This window comes from Leptidea sinapis, chromosome 20, assembly GCF_905404315.1.
Source record: "Leptidea sinapis chromosome 20, ilLepSina1.1, whole genome shotgun sequence".
Lineage (NCBI taxonomy): Eukaryota > Metazoa > Arthropoda > Insecta > Lepidoptera > Pieridae > Leptidea > Leptidea sinapis.
The window spans coordinates 9697531-9724856 of NC_066284.1; the positions used below are offsets into that span (position 1 = coordinate 9697531).

Here is a 27326-nt window from a genome sequence, read left to right on the forward strand (position 1 = left end):
GATACCTGATACAAAATTATCTGACAAATATACACTGTGGTAATGACAAATAAGTTGTTTTATATTTTAATTACATTTGCTAAGCTAATTTGTACATCTAGATAGACTACAACAGCTGTGAAAACGTCGAAAATAATGACAAAAGAAAGAAAAAAAAAACATGAAGTTGACAGTTAACTTATATTTTGAGCAACTAACACAAAGTGACATACAAATCGCGAGTGTAAGACGTAGCTTGTCACGCACAGTAGAGTAATAAACCTAGCCGATTATAAGCGGTTGTCTAGCAGCAGAAGGCTCTGTCTAGATGTATAAATCTGAGGGAAGACTGGAGATCAAAGAGCTGCATGCTATTTCCTACACAATATGATGTTGGGGCCTCCAACTTGCACTGTTATGGTAATCGTTCTTAAGAGAATTAACTTATACCATCTATCGATACAACTCTCGTTAGGTCACGGAACGGGTTAACCTCGTTAAGTTTAACACCCAAGAAGACTCAAGTTTAAAACGACCCCGACTGGTTAGTCGGGAATGAAAATAGGTTTATTTTCATATTACCACTCTTTGATAACTCTCCCAATAATGCCTCTAATGTTTTAAAAAAGAAATGAGAAGTGATTACAAACTAAATTGGCGACGTAATGATGATCCTCATACATTGATATGTAAATAAAATCATTAAAGAAGTTTAAGCAATAGTTTATCTAAATTGTGATACTCTCAAAAGTACAAGTTTCAATAAAATCAATTAGCTACGCATTAATGATGCTATTTCGTTATCATATTCATTGAAGATGGTTGCAGGAAAACTAACCCTAAAATAACTTCGATAAAGTTTAAAATGTAAATCTCCAAAGGGGTCATAATTTTGAACGCCTTACAAATAGACATAGTATAAAGTTATACCTGAGAACAAATCATGAATATGTATAATGTTTACAAATAGACAATTTGCTTATGATTGGTTTATTCGGACGTGTTACGTTTCCCGCGATTATTTGGAAGGCTTCCTGACAATCGAGAACTTCAAAATTATCATTGTATTGACAGTGTTGTCAGTGATATAGTCAAGATTATGCATATTCTTGGTTGGCTAATTTAAAGAAAAACTCACCCTATAGTTACTATCGTAAAGTCCAAACTGTTCCAGGCGTTCCTCAAGTATGCTCCGGGGTGCATCAGGAACCCGTAAGCGATAATTTTCATCACACATTCCCCCGTAAATATTCCCATGAATACCCATTCTACTTTTTCCTGAAATAGATTAAATCAAAATTAAATTGATAATGCCTGTCTTACACCTTTGTTTACGGATCTCATTTTACAATCTCCTGATATACATCTCTGTTTTTTTCGCATCAAACTCTAGATTTGTATTTAGAAGTTTGTACTCTCTTCTTTTTGGTTCCCTTCTCGTGGATATTTTATCATTCAATATATGCCTTGGTCCAGGTTGCAATTGGTCCTTTTGGTTGTAAAATCAATTTAATATGCACCCTCTCTTAAATTCAGATTCAAAATCAAATTTAAATATTTTCATTTAATTTAGACTTTAAAATCATTTGTTGAAAGTTAAAAATTACCACTTATCCGAAAATTACCAAAAAATTGCAATATACCTTTTTTATAACTTGCTACATAATATTCAGACTTTCATTCAGACGCAAAACTGCAAATATTACTGAGATGTGAATCAGGTTTTTCTATGCGTAATCTTAGTATACGGAATTGTAAATACTATTTAGGTACTACTTATTTTTTGGATTACAATGACAGTTTTCCGTTTTGTCTTTTACTCTTTGTTTGAGCCCCAGCGATGTTAAGACAGGCTTAGCATGGAAATTGAATTGAAATCATTCTCATGTAATACCAAAGGAATCACAGAAGGGTTGGCCGCCTTTTAGGAAAATGTACGCGCTTGTTTGAAGATACTCATATCGTACTATAAAGCTCATTCTACCGCTTTGTAGTACGCGGAAGAAAGTTCCTTAGAAAAACTGCACTGTAGAGAAAACCCACACATACAGATGTTGAGGATGATATCCTAGTTTGTCATGCGAAGAAGGAATTCAGCGGCATAAATGTTAAAGAATACTTACCAAAATCTGATTAGTATTATTCGTATCTCCTGACGGATATGGTGTGAAGACAGCCAGCGCAATACAGTTGGCGAATATCGTGGTGAGGATCATATACTCAAATGGTCTGGATGTTACTAAGGAATCTTATCAATGTTTTATTAATTCACATTAGAAAATGTATAATAATAAATGGAGAGCCGTTTTTTTTGTTTGGTTATAATAATAATAATAATTAAGCCTTTTTATTAATTTTCCATTTGATTTTGTACATTTTAGTGTTAGTTTGTATTTTCAGTATGTGGAAATCTTTGGTCTTCCAGCTGATGATGATGATGATATATTTTAGTTTTGTTTTATCCAAATTCATTTCCAAGCTTACTGTTCACTTTTTTCGACTAATACTGATTAAGTATAGTTTCCAATCGCTTTGGGGTCTCATTAAAGATTACTATATCGTCGGCAGATCTAAGATGACTTAAAAAATCTTTGTTGATCGTAATACCTCCATTTTTCCAGTTTGTGTTGTTAAAAAAATCGGTTATACTGCGAAAACTACAACAGCGATCAGAATAATACTTAAGTCCTAAGATGTAGCGTATTTCGCTGTGATGCGAGTATAATTATGATTGTTGGTAAACTTCCTATATTTTTTGACTTAGAAATACCTAAATATTCGGGATACAAATGATTCGATCAGTGACATTTCAGTACATATGAAAATTCTTTCAATGAGCGGGTGCGGGTACTTTATTCATTTGGCAAAAAAACGTTTTCTGGGTCAGCACTTGTATTATATATTACATTTTAGGCTAATATTAAAACATCAAAATTTTCTTCATGTCCGCTTGATGTGGAATGCTCATACTGATTACAGATCGTAACTCATCAAGAGAGTAAGGTTCAGGTTTACTACTGGATCTTATGATCTGGTCAGCTTTTACTAGAAGAGGGCAAACATGCGCATTCCTTGAAGTTGAAAGACCCGTCGACAACACACCTACTCTGAACGTCAATCCAATGGGTCCTATTCTGACCATTGGTCAACTCCTTGTTACTATGTCATACAACGATATGCCGCTCACCTCATCATCATCAGACCCCTGTCTCCACACAATCTTAAATGTAATGCAAGGAGTACTCAGTTAGGCGAGAGTTTGTTTCCATCATCATTTGGGCCGGAAGACTTTCTCTGACTACTGGACATGCATGCAAAAACTTAACACTTATTTAAATATTCATATTATTGGAAGTATAGATTTTTTAACTCCAATCATCATCATCAGCCGGATGACGCCCACTGCTGGACAAAGGCCTCCCCCAAAGATTTCCACGACCATCGGTCCTGCGCTGCCGTCATCTAACTTATACCGGGGATTTGATCAAATGTTTGGTCCATCATCTGGGGTGGCCTACCAACTCTGTATGTTTCCGTACAGGACCCATATGCTTTTTATCACGATAAAATGGCCTTCAAACTTGTACTTTCTCGCATATTATTATTTCATAGTACCACAAAGTGAACAATTTATTCAAATTTTTCAACGACGAAAAAGGATACTTCCACTCCACAATATCATAGCATAGTTTCCTTATTGGATTTTTGAGGCCTAAACAAAACAAACTGATCTTTGGTCTCTCAGGCTGTTGTTTGCCGCGAGGTCGAGGTTGCTTTCGTGGAGCTGCTGCTGCCTGCCCAGTGTCAGGGGCTAGAGGATCTGGAGTAGTTGGTTCTTGTGTTTGAGTTTCCATGAGTACCTGAAATAGAAAGAGAAGCTTATTAAGTTGATGTAGAAAATAAATACGATTTATAACTCGGTAGTCAACTAACCGGTGTTGAATTGTATATATTGGAGAGCACTCCGATTATACAATTCAACACAGCAGTGTATTTGTTCGAAAATAATTAGCGAGTTTAGTCAATATGAAAACACTTCTCTTTTTTCCATACTTACGAAACTACAAGTACCTTACTGAAGAACTACATTGTTTCAGAGAAACTGTTTTTGTTTGTGCATACAAATCTATAATCACATACCAAAGATAATACGAGAGGTATCGTGGAATAGAAATTTCTCATTTAAATTGAAAATATACCTTAGTAAAAACTGCTTATATTCTATAAGATGAATATTTTCAATTAATAAATTGACATATTTTTATAATCTATGTATAAACTAGCTGACCCGACAGACGTTGTTCTGTCTATATAATAAATAAATATTTTTTTTATATTAATTTGTCAATAATATATCATAACATCAAAAATTACATCGTAAAATATGCACCCTGCTGTCGTAATGAAATTGTTTCACAGCAGAACTGTCAAACCATGCGTCTATAAATTCTCTCATAGAAATTATGTATGGACACATCAAAGGAAAAACAAATTTGTTGTTTTTATTTAATTTAGCAGCATTTTTCACAATTTATTCAAACCTTCCCTGGACTTCCACAAATAATTCAAGACCTAAACTTGCCAAATCGGTCCAGCCGTTCTCGAGTTTTAGCGAGACTAACGCACAGCAATTCATTTTTATATACATAGAATAGATAAGAGATTTCCACGAAGATATCTGGAACCATTAGAGCTAAAGACTTGAAATTTGGTAGGAATATTCTTTTCACCGAGTAGAGGTCAGCTAAGAACGGATTTTCCAAAATTCCATCCGCAAGAGTTTTTTTTTATTATGAACAGAACAACGTCTGTCGGGTCAGCTAGTATAATATAATAATAAATAATCCGACTAATAATAAAAATAATATAATATATTAGTTTAAAATTTGAATCAAATTGATTATTTTGTAATGTAAAGTGAATTTTGTAAAATTTGCACGACATGAATATGGCAAACATGTACTTTACAATATTCATGTAATATAAATTTAATATTCTATTCTTTCTACTGTGGCTTCTGTGAAATTGGCACCACTATTCAGCCAATGTCACGTTTCAGTAGACCACCAAGCTTAGAGTGTGTTATTTGATCGGTGCTAACGAATTTACAAGTGCTTATCGTAATGATCGGTACCCAGATATCAATTTAACATGTTTATGCAAATAAACACTTTGACTTCTACTTTAATGGCCGGCCACTTGCCAAGTATTTCGGTAAAGTACTCGCAATTTTTTTTAATCCCTCATTTCTATGTGATAATTTTGTACCTTTATAAAATAACTTAACTTATAATGTGTCCAATATCACTTTTCTTAGTCTTCTAGTTAAGGAAAAGACACTGTAATTGTGTTCTAACTGGTAGGCAGGTTTATTACTTTAGTTTGCGTGACAAGCTTCAAGTTCTTACACTCAAAATAGAGGCTAATAGTCAACCATATTTCGACGTTTTCGCAACTGTCAGACTTGTAAATGATTATAGCCTAAAACTCTATACTAAAGAATATATCTAATATAACTAATGTGTCTATATTTGTCAGACATTAAAATTAACCCAGATGAAATGGGTATCAAATGAATGAGTTTGCTGAATAGAGTGCGAAAATAAAACATTTTTAGAAAAAAATGTTCTTAATATATCAATATTTTGAAAGTTTGAGATCAAATACAAACAGAGCCAGAGAAAATAAAAATAAATATATTTCCGTCCCGTTACAACCTCCAAAAATTTTAAAGTATTTCTTAACATAGTTGTTTTCTTAAGATTAATTTAACATTTAATCAATTGAGCTTTTATATTTAAAAACAGTGGTTGAATGCCCAGTTGAAGTATGTTCAGTAACGTTGCTTCAATCCAATATTTACTGCCAAAACCAGGTTAACTTCTAAGTAATTGATTTCTCTCTACGTCATTACCGACGCGGCTTCGTCCGATGCCCTTGGTATTGACCCTAAACTCGTGAATGAACATCGCACATCCAGATAGCATCGGCGAAGCTATCGATTCTTAAGTGGGGGGGCAGCCCACCACCACTACCAAGTGAGGCAATCATTTCTAAATTCTGACAGAGATGAGAGACAAATATTACAAAAGTGATATCAAATAAATAAATTATAACATAAGATATTGATCTTAAATCATAAATAAATTTAACGCAATTAAACAGTAAAAAATACAGTGTGTGTCACTAGACAAAAGTGAAAACTTCATCGTATCGACTTTAAAATAATTCATATATTGTTTATTCAAAATAGGATATGATATCACTTATTGATAGTCAAAAACTACCACCCATTCGGAAATGAATGCTTTATACCTGAGAAGAACGGGCGCAAGAAACTCAACGGGCTACTTCTTTTTTAATTAAATTTCGGTACAATCAAATTTATAACTTAATTAGCCTGACGACGGTCGCTCCATTCCCGATCTGTGGTAAAAAAAAGCCATTTATGTTATAGTAACTGTTAATACGTAACAATTTTTAATAAAAATATTTTAACGTTTCTTTTGATTTTCGTAACACATTTGTTTTGAAATTTTTCTTGTAAAAGCATATTTATACATCGCCTCAAAAAAATCTTATTAAGTCAACTTGGCCGAGTAGAAGGCATAATAAGTTTGTGTTTATTCCTGGTGTTAGATTATGATTATGGCAGTTTCTAGAATAAGTAATATTACTTTTTGTGTTCAATATTTATAAAATAATTAACTATTTTTAAAATTTTAACCCTGTGTTAATAACCGTGTTTAGCTTTGAGTGATCGCGCTCCCTTATAGTCAACTTGACTCAATCAAATCAGTTGCACTCTTAGAATAATGCCACTAATATTCTAAGGTATCACTTTATTAATTTACTTCACAAAATGTCACTTGGGAATGTCAAAAAGTACACGTTTTATCATTTTTCATCACAGTGCAAAAGTCTGATGTATAAAGACAGAAAGGCCATTCTTAAATTAACATTTACAGCTTCGTCGTTTTACAAATTATTTTAACTACAGTCTATGTAAAGTAAACAAGAAAAATTATCAATTAATTACCTGATTAATTTTAAAAAAGCAACACGATTTATTGAGCATAGCAGATGCATCAATCCACACACACTGTAGATAAATATGCCCCGATTACACAAAGGGCACTTCAATGTGATTTCAATAAAACACAGTTTTACGATTACGATTAAAGTTAAAATTAGTCTTGATCTCGATTAAACGCAAAGTGATTTCACCAATACCTTTAGAGCGTGTTGACGTAAACAGAGTCTTCATGTCACAAACAATAGAATGTTCAATTTAATGTTTCTATTACTATAATGATTGTGATAGCTTGAACACGATATTTAATAGTTATTTATGTGACCGCTGTGTAATAAGGAGTATTATAACACGAATGTGGGGTGGTGGTACTAATTATCAATAGTTGCATACAAGACTTTATCTACACCCATAATATGAATCCTCTATTAAAGATTCTGAAACAGTTAGCTTACTGCTAATATTAAAAAAACCAGTTCTAGTAACCACAATATAATCCAAAGGAGTATTATTATGAAAACGGATTATATTATAATGTACTAAATTTCGTTATAACACTCATTTGGATGATGTAATGGTAATTCGGACATTTGGTGTTTTAATGTTGGCAATAAGCTAACTGTTTTAGAATCTTTAATAGAGGATTTAAAGCATGGGTGTAGATATAATATGTTAAACGTCGAAATTTCGGCGGTCAGCGTTTAAACGCGTTTAGGTTATAACTGCGTTTAGGTTGTGTTGGTGAAATCTGTACGTACGATCACTTCAAAGTGTTCTTATCGCCTTCTTCTTCAATTGTGTAATCGGGGCTAACGATAGTTAATGATGATTATAATGATCGCATAAGATATTACGTTATAATTATCTATATTAACAACTTCTTTGGAAGAAAAATACGAGGCACATCTTCGCATCTAGTTGCTATCCTTTGCAAATCCGACTACCAGAAAAGCTTCCTACAAGCTGGTCCATGCGACAACTCGTGAAAGGGTGCTGTTTGTGATGCCAGGTCGACCTGTTATAGTTAATAAATCATCGTTTTTTGTTGGATGCAATTACTAATTGTGACAGTAATCACGACTATCATGTTCACGAAGCATCCTTACACAAACAATGAATTCAAGCTCTTAAAGTTGAAGCATGCAATATCCGATAATAATTTATATATTGAAAATATATATATTACAGTTATTTTTATATTACTTTTTATGAAATAATTTATATTATTTAAACACGACAAATATATTCGATGCAGCACCTTACAAACTAATTTATGTATATTACAGCCATTGTAAAATACTCTATTTGATTGAAATGAGATGCCGCTGAGTTTCTTGTATGTTCTTCTCACGAGCTCAACTATTTACGAACATTTGGTAAATTCAGTATTTTAAAAGAAATATTTGTACTGACGATTCAAAAGTGCTTAGTTTAAGCCTAATTTAATAAAGTTTAATTGACTTTGACTACGAGTACCCATTACGATGCAGTGCCGCTCAAGAATCTTGAAAGCCTTAAAAATTCCGAGCGGCACTACAATCTCGCTGGTAACCTTGAGACATAAGATGTTAAGTCTCATTTGCTCAGTTATTTCACTAGCTATGGATTTCAGATACACAAAAATCTTCACACACACAGCTTCACGGCAGAAAAAGGCGCCTTTAGGTTTAAAGATATTTATTTCTCATTAAAAACATAATATTGTCACTTACATGAGAACATTAAATGATGTAATAATTTATCCGCCGTTATTTACATGTTCAGTACATACATATAGATTATAGTACTTATTCTTCTTCACAAAATTTATGATTACACACTTTTACAGGTCACTGTCACATAACAAACAATTTCAGACATGTGTTTTATAAAAACTTTGAAACGATATAGTCTGATAACTCACGTTTAAATGTTTTTAATGACTTAAATCTTTTTGAGAGATGAAGGTAGACTATTAAAAAGTTGTGCGCCCTCGTAAATAAACATACGCTTGCCGTAATTTGTTCTTGTCTTAGGTCTGCATCCTGTGCAAAGGAGCCTCCCTCTGGTAAAGGTGTCCCTTTATAGGTATCAATATTTTTCTGGACATATAACAAGTTTCATGTATATATTGTGACGTTAGCATACCAATCTCTTTGAATTTATCTCTTACGGATACTCAGAGTTTATATATAGCTTCTTCTTCTATATAGCCCTCTCTTGTAAAAGAAAGATGGTATTTATATCTGCCCCAAAGAAGAATATCATACGACATAATGCTATTTTAGTCCACAGTCCAGTATCCACATCAGTAATTCGTCTAATACTTCTAACCGCATATGCCACTGATCTTAATGTTTCTGCTATTTTTTCTATTTGTTCCCATTCAGTCCAACCTTATGCTTAAGAATTGATTCATCTCTCAAAACTTATAACCAAATCAAAACCTCATAGTCCTTATAAAAACAAGGGCGTTAACATCAATATTGCTCACTTGGATTTATGAGTCAATAAAATTAATGTATCGGCAAAAAGTCGTAAACTCTAACTGTAAGTGCGAAATGGTAATGGAAAAATGTTGTGATTGTATTGTGAATTAACTTGAATATATTAATTTTTATTTGAAAGCTGGAGCTTCCGGTGTGGTCCCATTGCATTGTTCCAGATCTGACAATGGAATCCATGAGAAAACCATAAAAGTCTAAAATTTGCTAAAGCATGTGCGCGACAAATTTACGAATAACTCAATATCGCGCCAACCGATTTCGATGATGCTTTTATTATTGGAAAGGATATGCTTAAAAGGTAGTTTATTGAGAGTTTGGTTAGGTTCTGATTATGGGATCCATGACAAAGTAACAGAACTCTTCAATTCTTAGGAGCAAATTAACGATACTCGGCTGAATCTTCTTTATGCTATCTAGATATTTAAGTCAGCTGCCGTAACGTCGTTATGGTCAAGTAATTTTCGTAGTTAAATATGATGATCAATGGAACTCCTTAACGACTTACAGTGATGGTGCCATCTGTAGCAGAATTTCCAACTGTCTAATCAAATTGCAATGCGCAACTTATGTTCATTGCTGCTTTGCAAAATTTAGTAGATCTACACATATTTAGACAAATTATTAGTTGGTGTACTTCAGGTTCATTAAATATAAAAAATAACAAAAAATCAACCTACTTAAAAACACTATTCCAAAACAATAGATATAATATGCACTAAAAAGTATAAAAATAATTGTTTATTTTTATAGAATCTAATTCTAATTACGATTAATGGTATTTTTGGAGTCGGTGTCAGCCAAAGTAGGTTTGTAACTACATACATAGGTGAGATGTGCTTGATTCGCACGCTCAACGTCGGAGGCGCGAGCGGGGTCGCGGCGGGAGGACACCGATTCCAAATATAAACATAATCATTACTAGTATTAGATTAATTAATTAGATATATCATTTTTATACTTTTTAGTGCATATTATATCTATTATTTTGGAAAAGTGTTTTCAAGTCGGTTGTTTTTATGTTATTTTTTTTATTGATACATGCGATAGAACAAGTATTTTAAATGAAAAATAAAACGATCAATCAATACAATTTAAAAATGTTGGTGTTTTAATTTTTAAATACTCATGGACATTTTAATGAACGGACAATACAGCTACATATATATATAACATCCAAAAGAAAAAGAAGTTTATGGCAAGACTAGAGTATATCAAAATAATCTTTACGACAGCGCATGCTGCTAAACTCTAAAGCATTTCGAGAGAGATTTTTCTTCACTTAGGCTCAATAGAATCAATATCCACGTTAACTGAAAGCTGCATCCTATCGCACATTAATTATCTCTAATAAATAAATATACAAAAATAGTAATTCAAAACCGACAGGTAGACATAAAGATTTACCTATTTACCAGCTTTAAATTAGATGTTAATTTATTTATTTATTTATTCAATCCACCAGTGATAATAACATTAATTCTAGCAACAATACAATACTTTCATCTAAAGTTAATTCTAAGTGCATTATCTTTTTATTTATGGTGTATGTGGATGATGCAGCTACTGTACTCAATAACTTTTGTATTAATTTACATTTACTTTTTTGACTTACTCGTGTAAGACATTGACTATTTGACGTTTGAGTGTGTTTGTTGCATCATTTTACATTTTACATATAACATTGTAATTGAAATGATTTGTAAATCGATGGAAATGTAAATCTTGATATAAAAGAGTGGCAATGAGTTTCTTACTACTTCTTCTCATTAGCTCAACCCTTTACGAAGTAGCGGTAGATTCAATAAGAAAAATTATTTTTTTTTTTGACATTCATAAGTGTCATTTCCGTGACCTACGTGAAAAAACTGATTTTGATTTGATTTGATTTAAAGGCAGATACAACATGCAATTATTATGAAGCTTACAAATATTTATATAGTATAATCAAATGAAGTACTCACACATAATTTAAAAACCGTATTGACTTATTACCGAAAAAAAAATCACAATGATGTAGTTCTATGTCATAGGTAGTTCGCTATACTGACATCAGTTAAATATATTTTGTTAATATTACAAATTATTTAATTTATCACTTAAAATTTTACCACGCAATGTTTTGAGTGAGTCCCCAAATAGATCCAAATATTTGCAACTATCGTTTAGTATTTTAGACATCCTGGAAAGTGGTGAGTTATTGTCGAAAACGGTTTTTCGAAAAGGTATTGGTAATTCAAAGTGACCCTTAATTAAAATCTTCAATATATACAAACGATCTTATATCAGTATGCGATTATCACCCACGCGGATTGAAAGTGGAGGCGAAAATTATACAAATGATTACACATTAAGATGGTTAATGACTCTGTATTTTAACTAGTCGAGCTCAACGTAGCTCTTTATCCCGAACAGACTTACAATAATTATTAATAATAAGCACATTGAGGAATTTTCTAGAAACTGTGACATTCATAACGTTAACACGAGGAACAAACATAAACTTGTTATGCCTACTACTTGGTTGGGTCGAGTTAGTAAGTCTTTTGTTGGGCGATGTATATGCTTCTACAATATGATCCCAGAAAATGTACAAATCAAATGTGTTACGAAATTTAAAAGATTTGTTAAAAATCGTTTGTGTGGGAAAGGTTATTATAGCATAAACGATTTTCTTAATGACACCACGTGCTGGGAATAAAGCGAACACCCTCAGGCTCTTTAATTATAAATGTTTATTGTACGATATTACATTGTAATCCATATTTTATATTAAAAAAAAAGCCCGCTGAGTTTCTTGCGCCCATTCTTCTCAGGTCTGAGGCAGTCTCTTTTGAATGGGTGGAAGATTTTGACGTTCAATAAGTGATTTCAAATCCTATTTTGAATAAAAATATTTGAATTTGAATTTGAATTTCTTACTTGCATTACAGTATGTTACAGTCTTACCAGTGGGAGGCTCCTTTGCCCAGGATGCCGGGTAGGTAATGGGTACCACAACGGCGCCTATTTCTGCAGTAATGTGTAAACATTACAAATTACTGGGCAAATGAGACTTAACATCTTACGTCTCAAGGTGACGAGTGCAATTGTTGTGCCGCTCAGAATTTTTGGGTTTTTCAAGAATCCTGAGCGGCACTACATTGTAATGGTCAGGGCGTATCAATTTCCATCAGCTGAACGTCATGCTCGTCTCGTCTATTTTTCATTTAAAAAAATGTCTCTGAGTTAATTTTGCCTCTTTATAATTAGTCTTGAGTTTGACCGAAAGTGAGCTTGAGTTCACCTTCAAACAGTTTAGTATTTTGTTTTTTTTTATGGAATAGGAGGACAAACAAGCGAACGGGTCACCTGGTGTTAAGTGATCACCGCCGCCCATTCTCTTGCAACACCAGAGGAATCACAACAGCGTCGCCGACCTTTAAGGAAGGTGTACGCGCTTTTTTTGAAGGTACCCATGTCGTATCGTCCCGGAAACACCGCACAAGTAAGCTCATTCCACAGCTTTGTAGTACGAGGAAGAAAGCTCCTTGAAAACCGAACCGATTGCCACACATCCAGATGAATACCCGTTATTACCATCTTATTTCACATGTCCTTAGAATGTTGGCTGTCAATATCCACTTAAGCCGGTTAAAACTAGTTAAAACAAGCATTTTCTATAGTTTTGTACGTTTATTCTTTATCTCAAAACCTCTCAACTCTCACTTAATTTCAATTCTCAATCTTTATTTCTCATCTATCTATATTCTCAATACTATATATAAATACTAGCTTTTACCCGCGACTTCTTTCGCGTGCAATAGGTATTTTGGGCAGCATTTTTTATTTTTAATATACTCACTTTGCAAATAATACACAACAAATTGCTGTGTTAACAAATATTTATTTATTTATTTCCAAGTAACTAAATACAAATTTTCATGGTGCTATCTTCGATAATGAAAATCTTTCACACAAACTTCAACCCCCTATATCAAACCAGCCAAGCCTCCTTTCCCAAGCTCTTGTCTATCTCTGTAAAAAATTTCATCAAAATCGATTCAGTGGTTTAGGCGTGAAAGCGTTACACACAAACTTACATTCCCATTTATAATAATAGATGAAAGATATTTATATATAGGTAGTACTGAAAGTACTAGTCCATGGAGAAGTACTAAGTAAATATTTTATTTTCATCCATACTTCCTACATGATCAAACCATTTTTAATACAACACAAATTTAACAGCATTATGCTGTAAAACGATATTAACACAGCGGCGCTTCAAACACAAGCCAGTCAACAATAGCTGTAATAACGTACACATTACAATATTGTCTAGACGCAAAGATTACGTGTTTCTATCTCCACAAAAATGCATTATGACGCTCATAGTAAATCTGTAATGTTTATTGCATAGAAGTACTATCACAAGTGGGAGACTCCTTAATGTGTAAGCATATTGTGTTTCGGTCTGAAGAGCGCCGTAGCTAGTGAAATTACTGGGCAAATGAGACTTGACATCTTATGTCTCAAGGTGACGAGTGCAATTGTAGAGCCGCTCAAAATTTTTGTCTTTTTCAAGAATCCTGAGCGGCACTGCATTGTAATGGGCAGGGCATATCAAATACCATGAACTGAATGTCCTTCTCGTCTTGTCACTTATTTTCATAAAAAAAAAACAAAGATGCTTGGTCTATTTTGAAGACCGGGCCTTTTTATTGAAAAGCCAAGAAGAATGCCAAGTGCCATGAAGTATTTTTAATAGAATAGGTGGGCCATTGAGTCCAGAAAAATTCATAAGTTGGGTGAAGGTAATCAGTGAGGTATTATTGTGTGCAAGGTTTTGTGAATGGTTATTTATTTATTTTTTATTTTACATTTTTTGGAAAACTTATAGCTAGGTTAAAAAAGTTACATACATAATAGAGTTAAGTGGACAACAAATACGAAAATTATATAATATGACTAGCTGACCCAGCAAACGTTGTATTGCCGATATTAAAATCGCGATACAAAAGTAACTGTTGATCGAAGATGGGTGAAGATTTGAAGTTGTATGTACTTTTAATGCTGAATCATAATCGAACAAATTTAAAAAAAAAATTTGGCGTGGACCACCCTTAACATTTAGGGGGATGAAAAATAGATGTTGTCCGATTCTCAGACCTACCCAATATGCAGTCAAAATTTCATGAGAATCGGCGGTCAAGCAGTTTCGAAGGAGTTTAACTACAAACACTGCGACATGAGAATTTTATATATTAGATAAAGAGAAAACAAAAATTAACAAAATACCTAAAATTTACAATTACACCTGATTGAAAAAGTTCTCAGTAAGGAGCTGTTTTACCTGCCTAATTGTGGTGAACAAATCCAGGTCTAATAGCTTAGATAAGTCGTTGAAAGACCGACCAGCCCCCAGTAGATAACTGTTTTGTCTATAATTAGTTCTAGCTCCAGGAACATGCAGGCAGCATGGTCTCCGGAGTGAGGCAAACGGAACCTGAAGAACAATGCGCGTGAGCAGTTCAGGACAATCGACCGAACCCCTCGCTTCATTCATTAAGTAAATAGATCGGCTATAAGTCTCCTCTCTTCCAATGGCAGAATATGGAATTTTTGACAGCGCTTATTGTAGTTCGGAAGATATGCTTTTATTTTAAATAGAAGATGACGCAGAAACCGTAAAGCGGGTTCCACACTTGTGAGGCGTATTCTAAGTGACTTCTAACATATGCACAGTATAATATTTTTATGGCTTTAATGGAATTAAATTCTGAAGACATACGTAAGATAAGACCTAAGGATTTCGATGCCTTACTGATGATCGAGTTAATGTGATTGTCATATATTAATTTATTATCAAATCGCGAATTAGGTCGCGAATTGAGTGGACTCTTTTTAGAAACGAATTTTTTAATTTATCATTGAATGAAATGGGAGTAGATTCTCTAGTATATGAAGTTAACATTTAACGTTAAGTTACGATGATATTCAAATCAAATCAAAATCACTTCATTCATCTAGGAAATGAGACTTATGAATATCAAATTTATTTTTAGCATTTACAATAACTGTGGAAAACGTTGAACTTCAATGAGAAGAATATAAGTAAATACTTAAATATTATCCTAATAATCCTACCCACATTGCATGCAAACCATTGCTGTTCTGGATATCAACGAAGATTGTGATGTAAATTAAAATAGAAATCCAAAATGTGACTACATAGCCGAAGGTCACGGTTCAAACTACAAAACCAACTAACTCAGCCCGCCTTAAACATGTTTCACGCCTAAAAGTTTGATCTCAGTTATTGCTATCAAATACGCAAATTAATTTTATTAGACTCTTGATTTGTTGTTTCTGCTGTACCTTGTATCCTTCTTCTACCGTGTGTAAAATTTATAAAATTTTCGAATATTTCTTAAATATCTCATTCATCATTACTTGATTCTCCATCCGATAGTTCTGTACATTTTGCAGATTTATAGAATAGACTTCTAAATAGAAAATAAACATGCATTCATACGAAGTTTAACAACAGACATGTTCCAGAGAGCAGATGCCTCCTCACACCATCACCTGGTGGGAATTGCCCCGCTACAAGCAAGCCCCCCGGATGAAGAGGTTAAGAGAAAAATTAAAGCCTATTCTAGAGGCGTCATACGCAAAGAAGAGGACAACAATCCAATAAGAGGCCGAAAACGACAAAGGACTGGCTGATTGACAGCGCAAAAAGCAAAAAATTAAAAAAAAAAAACAAGCTTGTGGTCCAAGCGAATAGCGCAGAGTCATGATAATCACCTCTAGAGACTCTCCCAATATCTTAAGAGAAGAATTGCAGGGTATAGGGCCCAGTCCTTCCATCCTCACACGGGGGGTGAGAAGAAAACTCGTCATCGGAACGAAAACTTTTAGTTTAAAATTATATCAAATAAGTTTAATCTCGATTTAACACTTGGCAAAGGCCTAGTTTAATTCTTCCAAAGAACTCTATATCTTGTGGCTCTTGTCCAATATCCCGGCTGTCTCTTGTTCTTATCTCATTCTTCCATCGTTTATATAATCTCTAAGTTTTGCGTGTCATAAGCACCCATCTGTCACATCTGTAGATCACCTGCCGTTTCTAGAGCGACATCATATGACGTTATAGTAATGTAACAAATAGATCTTATTCGTACCACCCGGTTACATAGTCTCTGGACCTAACGTCGATGACGTCACATTATCCCTTTGTTACGGCGTGCAAAACAAACATCACAGGACATTATTATTAATAAGTACTCTGCGATTTTTTTTGTGCATTATTGATTGATGAAAAGGCATTGTGATGCTGATTATTATGAAATTATTGAACAATCAACAATTAAACTCAAAAGATAACAACGAAAACTTAAAAATTATAAAAGTGAATATCTCGACATGTAACGGTATTGAAACTGCAAACCGTACTGACGCAACAGGACGAGTGCGAGGGGGTGATAGGGGTACGGGAGGGGGCTCTGCTTTCTAGAGATAATGTGGACGTATAGTATTTAAGATCTTTTTGTTAAACTGTTGGCCATAACGGTGGAAAAATAGTTTATTTATAATTTAAAACTAATCGATGACACGAATGAGATCGCAATAATAGAGAGATAATAATAAGAGAGTATTATTATAACAAGTAATAGTATTATTATTTTATTAAATAAATAATAAAACGCCATACAACGTGTAATTGTACTACGGTCCCACGTATGAAGGAAGGACAAAATAAACTTCAAATAATTTACACCTACTTCCTATAGAATTCCAAAAGCAATTTCATGTTGTCAAAACATAGTCCAAATTACCTCGGAATTACCATAGTGTGGAGCGCACAAAAGAATAAAGTTGCTTTAAAGGAAGCTATAAAATATTTTGCAGATATTAGATACCTATATGATATACATAAAACGATATTTTTAGTGTAACATTTATAAAACTACACTCGCTAAGACAAAAAGAGTTATTACAGATTTTTCGTCCAAAAAATGTAATTAATAATTGGCATTACATTATTTAAGTTACTCCTGTGAAATTCTAAATTAGCTATAGGAAATTTTAAATTCATTTTAACATGCTCCAAACCGTTGGTAAAGAGTAAGAAAAGGCTTGAGGCCAATATCGTTGATGAATATTAAAAATGAAATAACACCAAGATGTGAGCCTTGAGGCATGCCAGAGATTACTAAGTTATTTTTTTAACTGTTTATTGAGACAGTCAATAATAAAGTAGTGGTATTGTTAGGTAAGGTAAATCAACTGACCAGTAATCTGAAGAAATCCATAGAGTTATTTTTTTGATAAGAATGTCGTGATCAAGTTATTCAAATGGTTTATGGGAATCCAAACCAACGTTGCCACATAATACATCGTTGTACTGTAAGCTCCAATGAATTATTGTTCAATACAATTATTATTTTTGCATTATTTCTTCCAGTTCATCAAATGAATTACAAATTATTAAAAAAGCAGTTAAAGCATATTTTGATATACCTCCTAGAGAAGGTTACATTTTAGTTTATGTGATTGTCAATTTAAATTTCGGCATCGCTTTGAAATTGTGTGGCGGCAGTGCAATGAATTTAACTCGAGAAAATATTCCCGCGGTGCTTTTAAATGATTTTTGTTTTGGCTTCAGTCACCAAGAAAGAGACTTCAAATGACATTTGGTGATGAAGCTCCATCTCGTAGCTCTGTGTATTCCTGGTTCGGTGAATTCAGATGTGAATAAGATCATTACTTTGATGACCCATATAGCCGAATGGTTAGTGACCCTGACTACTAAGAGGTCGGCCCGGGTTCAAATCCCGGTAGGTGCAATCATTTATATGATGAATATGGATGTTTATATGTATTTATGTATGTTTAAATAAGTATATTGTATTAAATATATCGTTGTACAGGCTATGCCTAGTTTGGGGCAAGATAATTTGTGAAAAAGTGTGTCAATATTATTATTTCTCACATCATTAGAAATGCTGTCCAATAAAGGACCTGCTTTTGAAGTAGAGGTTTGGATGATAAAGCTACCATTTGAAATTCGACACCAAGCAGGTTACGTATTGGCTACATTTAGTAAAATGTGGCCAGTACATTAATATGAATACATATTAATATTTAAATACCTATTACCAATACATTGTCAACAAGTCTTCATAGCACCACGGTAGGCCGAATGACGCATGCCATAAAGTAACGCGCGTCAGTTATTGAGACATAAAGAATCTTCCGACATATTTCGACCCAGATTTAACAGTCATTTAATAGTTCACCGTGAAAATAAACTTTGTCTAAGTATTTGAACCGACGTAATAAATAACTTTTTACATGTTTCAACAGAATGTAGTAGTATTTATCATCGCGGAACTTTAATATAGTCATTATTATGAAGGGTACTCACTATATATATTTGATTAATTTGATGACAATTGAAATAGGAACAAGTTCATACAAGTTTCGCTCCTGTTGTCATATTAATACTAAAATACTTATACACGTTTACCAGTGGGAGGCTCCTTTGCACAGGAAGCCGGCTAGATTATGCGTACCACAACGGCCCCTATTTCTGCCGTAAAGCAGTAATGTGTAAACATTACTGTGCTTCTGTCGGAAGGGCGCCGTAAGACTTAACATCTTATGTGTCAAGGTGACAAGCGCAATTATAGTGCCGCTCAGAATTTTTGGGTTTTTCAAGAATCCTGAGCGGCACTGCATTTTAATGGGTAGGGCGTATCAATTAACATCAGCTGAACATCCTGCTCGCCCCATCCCTTTTCATTAATCAAAACTTTATTATAAATATCCAAATAGCCAAAAAGCAATCGACTAAAAACATAAAAGAGTAAACCTCAACGGGGTCATTTACGCCAAAAATATAACAGCCAGTCATGATTGCAACACAAAGCATAAAGTTCAACAGAGTTGTATTAACCCTTGTTATATTTACGAAGGTTTATTAACCAAACACTGGCTAGTACGGTTAACGTAACCATTTAGTTTATAAATACATCCGATTGGCATTCCAGTACATACTTGAACTAAAATAGATTATCGGATGCTTACTATAAAGCAAGTCTGAAAGAAGGACTTACGCTTTGAGAGGCTCATTAGAGATTTAAAAAAAAAGACGTGCGCTTGCCACACGACACTTAGAAATCTAAATTAAAAAGACGAAGACTAATTGTAACATAAATAAGAATATATATATAAATATATGTATTAAAACGTAAAGTGAAAAGTTTGTACGCCTTTTTAAAAAAAAAATGCGCGAACATTGCGCAACAAAAACTTGACATTTATTGCTGTTAAAGATTATGTATTATATTAGGCGAGATTAGTATACTTTAGTTATTTTCATAGTATTATGTCCTATGGTATATTGCTATGGGGCAACGCTGCCGATATAAATACAATATTTGTGCTGCAGAAGAGGGCTATTCGCGCGATTTATAACCTAGGTCCTAAAGAATCATTGAGAGCAAAATTTAAAGAAATTAACATCTTGACTACTGCCTCTCAATATATTCTTGATAATGTAATGTATGTTCATAAGCACATTGAGAAATTCTCTAGAAACTGTGACATTCATAATGTTAACACGAGGAACAAACATAAACTTGTTATGCCTACTACTCGGTTGGGTCGAGTTAGTAAGTCTTTTGTTGGGCGATGTATATGCTTCTACAATATGATCCCAGAAAATGTACAAAACAAATGTGTTACGAAATTTAAAAGAATTGTTAAAAAACGTTTGTGTGGGAAAGGTCATTATAGCATAAACGATATTCTTAATGACACCACGGACTGGGAATAAAGCGAACACCCCAGGCTCTTTAATTATAAATGTTTATTGTACGATATCACATTGTAATCCATATTTTATATAAAAAAAAAAAGCCCGCTGAGTTTCTTGCGCCCATTCTTCTCAGGTCTGAGGCAGTCTCTTTTGAATGGGTGGTAGTTTTAGACGTTCAATAAGTGATTTTAAATCCTATTTTGAATAAAAATATTTGAATTTTGAATTTTGAAAAGTTTATATGGCGAAGAAGTGCATAAACCTATTAGTAATATAAAATGCCTTATTAATACATTAAATTAATATAACATTATAGAGATATATATAGTATTTGACAAATAAACGCTTATAAAGATCAAACTTAAAAACTAACTGAATTATGGTCGAATATCAACCTCTGAGCTATACACACTTTCAATACGTACTAAGATAGTAAAAAGTTGTTTATAATAAACTTAATAAAACAAGGATACACCAAAAACTATCTCAATAAAAGAACGGATGGTAGTTTTAGTCTTTTCAATACGTATTAACTCAGATGGTACACAATATACAACAGACACACATAATAATGTGCGCCGACCTTTAAAAATCTATTTCGCACACGTATATCTATCTGTTTCTAGATAATTTCAGCACTTTTATTGTATGTCTGTGTTTTTGTTTACTAAATTGCGCGAATAGCCAACCTAACCTTATCTTTAAATAACAAGATAGCTATTCGTGATTTCTATAAAGAATGGCCATATCATAATAATCTCTGTTTTTACGAGGAACGTTCAATAAATAGTAAGAATGAGTTGTATTGGGACGCTCCTTTGCACAGGATGCCGGCAAGATTATGGGACCAGAACGGCGCCTGTTTCTGCAGTGAAGCAGTAATGTGTTAGCATTATTATTTCAGTCTGAAGGGCGCCGTAACTAGTGAAATTACTAGGCAAATGAGACTTAATTAATATCCTGAGAGTTAAACAAAGGATACAAGATTTTATCTATGATACGTCACTCGACGGTTGGTTCAGTTGGCAAACGCTGGTCGTGAGTTCGAGACCCACATCGTTCATAAAATTTTGTTTTCTAATTTTATTTGTGTAATAAATCTGTTTAAAATTGTTATCACTTTGAAAGATAACAAATTGCTTAGTTTGCAAGAGCGACATCTCAAGTCAATTTCCTAATATGCAAATATTGGGGTTTAGCAGGTTATCAACTGTAAAGTAGATCCTGTAGATGAAGCCACAACCTGAGTGTTGAACAAAGCATGCAAGATTTTATCAACGATATATCACCCGAACGGTTGGTTCAGTTGGTAAGAGCAAACCCACGGAACGCTAGATGTCGCGGGTTCGAGTCCCGCATCGCTCAGAAAATTTTGTTTCTAAACTTTATTTGTGTAATTAATTTGGTCACAAATATCTACGCGTTCCTCCACAGTGCGGTTTTCACGTACAACCTGTGGAATGAGCTTAGTGGTGCGGTGTTTCCAGGTCGAAACGACGTGGATACCTTCAAAAAAGCGAGTGCACTTTTCTAAAGGGCCAGCAACAACCTGTCGTTCCTCTGGTATTGCAAGAGAATGTGGACAGCGGTGGTCACTTAACATTAAGTGAGCCGAACACTCGTTTGTCCTCTCATCCACAAAAAATAATAGTACGTCAACCAACTACAAATTTACGATATCAACTGAGTATATTCAATGATTAAACAGAACAATGGTAATATAACCGTATAAATCTAATCTTGAGTGCGTTTAATCTAATTGAGAAGTCTACTCAGAAAGCTTTCTAAGTGCTAACACATGTCCTGGAGTGCGGAATAAATTATTTGTTTAACAGCTCTTAAATATGAGGTACGGTTCTATTATGCCTGTATGTTAACTAGGGTTCCGTTTTTAAGTTTCTGTTAACTCTAAAAGAAAAAGATCACTTCTTTGCCCTTCCTTGTCTGTCTGTCAAAAAGAAAAACTATTATGAAAATTATTTTGCCCCAAACTAGGCATAGCTTGTACAAGACAACGATATGTTTTATGCAATATACATACTTTAACATACATTAATACTTATAAACATGCATGACTCGGAAACAAACATCCATATTCATCATATAAATGTTTGCACCTACCGGGTTTCAAACCCGGGTCCTTTAGCTCAGTAGGCAGGGTAACTAACCACTGGGCTATTGGAGTCAAATTGATAGTAAGATCTAAAGTTCCTTTAAGTTGTAATAAGTGAAATCCCAAATAACTAAGTCCTTTCACTGACGTTATTCGATCATTCTTCCATACAAACCTAGTATGGCGATTACTATTATGTTCTTTTTTCTTTGATGCTGTGAAGTAATACTAAAAATATTAAAAAACAAACGCTCTACGCCAACGCCGAAGATCAAAGATTAGATTGATTATTAATTTCGGCCGTAAAAGAAGCAATCTTCAGTTATGATCCAATTTTTAATTACCGAGATTTCGTTTAATAATTTTGGTATAAACTAGGTATTTCATTTAAACTATAACTTATTCTCTCTTTTAGTTTTCTTCTAACTGGAAACGTTATATATGATAGTTATGTCCAGCTAGAAGGTACGAAGGTACAATTCCGACCGCAGCGTAAAGCCAAAAAAACAACAAACTTTCTTTATCCACTTTATGTCACAGCGTAATGTCAGATTGCCGTTAAGTCTACACCAATTTTTAAAAATAAAAATTATCTTACAAATCCACAAAAAGCTAAACAAATTTATAAATGCAACCTGATATTCTTTTTGGTATTAACTTGCGAGGTAAAAAAACATAACTGACTTTCTGAATGATATCACTGATAGGGTACTCCCAACCGATCACAGGTTATTAAATAATAAATTTTATTCTACGATATTACATTGTAACCATATTTTTATAAAAAAAAAGAAGCCCGCTGAGTTTGTTACGTCCGATCTTCTCAGGTCTGAGGCATACTTTTTAGAATGGGTGGTAGTTTTTGCCTTCCAATAAGTGATTTTTATCCTAATTTTTTAAAATATTTAACGATTACTTCAAAAAACATATTTAAAAGAATCATCCATAATTATTTCCTTTACGTCTAATGGATAATGAGATTTTACTATTTTGGATTATTCATCATTTTGTTTATATTTTTTTCTAAACATATATGTCTCGGGCTTCTGGCCAACACAGAATAATGGTAATTATAAGTGATCACTAAATCGTCTCTGTTTGAGAAAAACAATAATTGGTTGATAATATCCATCTTTAAACGTCGGTAAAGTTATACAAAATTTATAGCTATTCCATTATAACTTTACTGTTATTTTGACGAAGTGTTGTGTGTAGGTTGACGTTTTAATTGATAGATAAATACTAGGATAACATGTGTATGAAGGAGATAAAACCGATCAATACAAGGCCTATTACGATATCACTGATAACAAAGTCATATATGAATAGGATATTTATAGAAATGTTTTACAAAGTTCGTGATTCCTTTATTCAGATACAGCTTCTTTGTAGCTATTGAATAGCAACAAATTACATTACAGACAAACAAAACTATCTCTTACCGTATACTTATGTGTCACAGTAGACACCCACTGATACACAGACTCATTCTCATCCACACCGCCTTCGCAGGCGTAGGCGCGGTCAAGTTCAGCAAACCGCTGGCACTCGTCACTCGGACGACGGCCAGCGGCCCGAAAATTACCAACATTGTTGCCCGACTGAGATACCCAAACCTGTAATCGCTTTCACTCCACTCACACGCACACACGGACAGACGGAGAGACTGACACCACATACACAATCACAAACACACTTCCAAAACAAACACTAACCACATACACACATTATATTATGTATTACATTTATTTGACGACCTGTATAGCCGAGTGGTTAGCGATCCTACCGGTTCAAGCATTTATATGATGAATATGGATGTTTGTTTCCGAGTCATGGATGTTTATATGTATTTATGTATATTTAAGTGGCTATATGCCCAATTTGGGGCAAGATAATTTGTGTAAAAAGTTTGTCAATATTATTATTATATACTCACATACATATACACTTACACACACACACATACATAACACTATACATCAGTGCGTTTTAAACGTAAGTACGTAAAGTGTATACATCTTCCTTCCTCCTCTCAACAAAAAATAAATACGTCTATTGCTTTTATTCACTCGTAATTTTGTTACTGCATAATATTATACAGGATGTGTGTATCTGTATTTCATACCCATGACATTCATCTAGTTATTATTAAGAATATAATTATCAGTCATAAAATTATCAAGAAAATATTTTTTTATATTTTTAATTCTTATCTCCTCTTTTTAAGATGTAGGAAGTTCATTTATTAAGACTTTATTATATTATGGCCTGGTAACCATGTAATTTAGTTTATTCTACCAAAGATTAGAAAATCTTGGAAAAGCAGTTTTGCCTCACCAAATTGTTTTTGTTACTATCTATATTTTACGATGGTCTTTAAAACATTCGGCATGGTAGTAGTTAATATAATTTGGAACAATCGTTTTAATTATTCTAAGTTACAGTGTATATAATTGCTATCTAAGTGGCTTTTATATGTTCTTCCAAAACTCGATAGTCCGTAACAGTTAATTGATTCAGCTAATGAATTGTATTGTGATAGTAGTGTTCTTAGTACACTTTTCGTGTACAGTTTATTTGTAGGTTTAAGCAATTGTGGTACAAGCTTTTTTTATCATTTTTATTATCAGGCCAGTTTAATATGACCATTCAATTATTTTATCAATGTCAAGCTGTAATTTCTCTATTTCATCTTTTGGTTTATATAGGTGTGACTGGAATAGCTCACACTTTGTGACTATGTTTGGTATTACCATAGGTTATGTAGTACAATGGCCCGAAAACTGAGCCCTGTGCTGTGCCCTGGGACATAGATATTCAGTACATCATCATTCAATACATAAAATATGTAACTAAGTAAGCTAAGTAAATTTTAAAAACTAAGCCACTATTACTATTAAAGTTCCCAGATAGTTACATAAATTTTCTTTGATTTATTTATTTCATTGTTATGTTTGTTTTCTTAGCGGAAATAGTGATAGAACTGACGTAAAATGAATTTTAAGGAGTATTGAGAAAATAAATGCCTTTCAATAACTCGCCAGTTCCATCAATGTAAGCATACCCCTAGTGCTAAAGGACGAACAGCATCAAAAATGTAAGAAATTTTGAATCAAAATAACTTGCTTCTGTTTTAAAAAATCTATGTGTTAGGGTTTCATGGTTTGTGGTCACTGTAGATATTACGCAACGAAGACAAAACATTTAAGCTGCATTAATTTAGATTCGTAAATTTTGGTCCGCCTTTATATCAGCATCACAAAACATACACAAAAGAAAATGTCTTTACTCCAGTTTTATAACACAGACAAAAACCAGATTCTTAACAGATGTTGTTTTATTTATATTTCATTGTAATTATAAGAGCGCTCAAGTGTAACCTTTGATTGATCGATATAAGTGTCTGACGATCGAGCTTTAGTCGTAAAATCGTATTTTGATATCAACACCAGCTGTACCAAATAACAATGTAAATAACCTTCAAATAACAAGGTTTGTTGAGGTTAATTAGAAGCAAATCTTAGAAACCAAAATGACAGTTTTGGAAAGTATAAGCCTGGGCATTACGTAATTAGGTATTCACCCTTTAAGCTTCTTCTGCCTATAAGGATGATTTTTTCCAAATATATATTTTTCAGTTTAGTTTTTAGTATTTTAACGATCAAACGTCAGTATTACGATCAAAGTTCTTATGAGAGATGTAGCAATAGTATAATCTTATTTCTCGCAACCAAAGGATCGGGATAACTCAGGGGTTATCCTTACGCATTGTTAATTTTGGGAGTTTTTGTTGCATAATCTTATATTGTTGCAGATTTGAATCCAACATTTAAGTCTTTTGAAAGATTTAGTATTGAAATGACATCAAAAAGAATTCTAAAGGAATCAATTTTGAGAAAATAAATGCCCTTATGCCTTTTATTTGCAGTAGGCATTTAATACATTGCTTTCGGTTTTGGTTCATTGTTTTAGTTTGAAGGGTGCCGTTCTTAGTGCAACTGTTGGACGAATTAATCTTATCATCTTGTCTCAAAGTGATGAACGCAATTGCAATGCCGCTCAGATCTTTGGTTTCTTCAAGAATCTCAAGCAGCACTGCATTGTAATGGGCAGGCGTATCACTTATTATCAGGTGAACGTCTTTCTCCTGCGTCTCGACTCGAAAATTTTTCTTTAAAAAAAAAACTTCAAAGATTATTATTTTTTTATAAATACAAGGCTGACAAATAGTAATGGATTGGCTAAAATAAGATTACAGCTTAGGTACTATATATAACATGTTATGTAACAGTTTCGTATGAAAAACATATTATGGGTTTATGATATATGTTTTGAAGAATAGTTTTGGCGATAGCGTGACTCGTCGAGAACCACAACAAACTTGTGTCTGAAGTCAAAACGATGCAAATTCTCAGAATGAATCCGACAAAATAAGTACAGTTTAAAAGTCTCCCTTTGTCGTATCCCCTCGATTCTAGATCACTCCTCTAAATGCCGTCGGCGTCGATATATCGAACGACGTTCAGTTTCATCGTCACTTGGAAGACAAGGCTAAATAAGTCTTTGAAGAGCTTGGCGTACTCAATAAACCGAGAGTACTTTACTTAAAGCCAATGCCTGCAAGTATATAAGGCACAAATTCAGCCTCACATGGAGTACTGTAATCACCTACGGCGGGTGCTCCCTATTATCTTTCCCAATAGCTTCTTCCATTTGACCGCGTACAACGGAGAGCGGCTCGAATCATCGACGAACAAGTAATATCAGCTTGATTCTTTGGCGATGCGTAATAGTAAGCTTTGGGTACTCTGCATCCTCTACCCTATTTATCACGGGGAGTGCACTCAGAGGACTTGTTCGGGTTGATACTAGCAGCCGAATTCCATCAACTGGCATTACGTCAAAATG

At 33.6% G+C, this 27326-nt stretch overlaps 1 protein-coding gene across 3 annotated transcripts in view; it reads right to left on the reverse strand.

Moving 5' to 3' along the window:
* LOC126970124 (muscle calcium channel subunit alpha-1-like) overlaps positions 1-27326 on the reverse strand; it is a 90820-nt gene that overhangs the window by 56881 nt on the left and 6613 nt on the right. For all 3 annotated transcript variants that reach the window (XM_050815853.1, XM_050815854.1, XM_050815852.1), the window contains exons 2-4: positions 3643-3839; positions 2103-2208; positions 1118-1257 (exon numbers count right to left, since the gene is read on the reverse strand). In XM_050815853.1, coding sequence (XP_050671810.1) covers positions 1118-1257; positions 2103-2208; positions 3643-3833 — 437 coding nt within the window. In that variant the 5' untranslated portion in view covers positions 3834-3839. The remainder of the gene's footprint in view (positions 1-1117; positions 1258-2102; positions 2209-3642; positions 3840-27326) is intronic.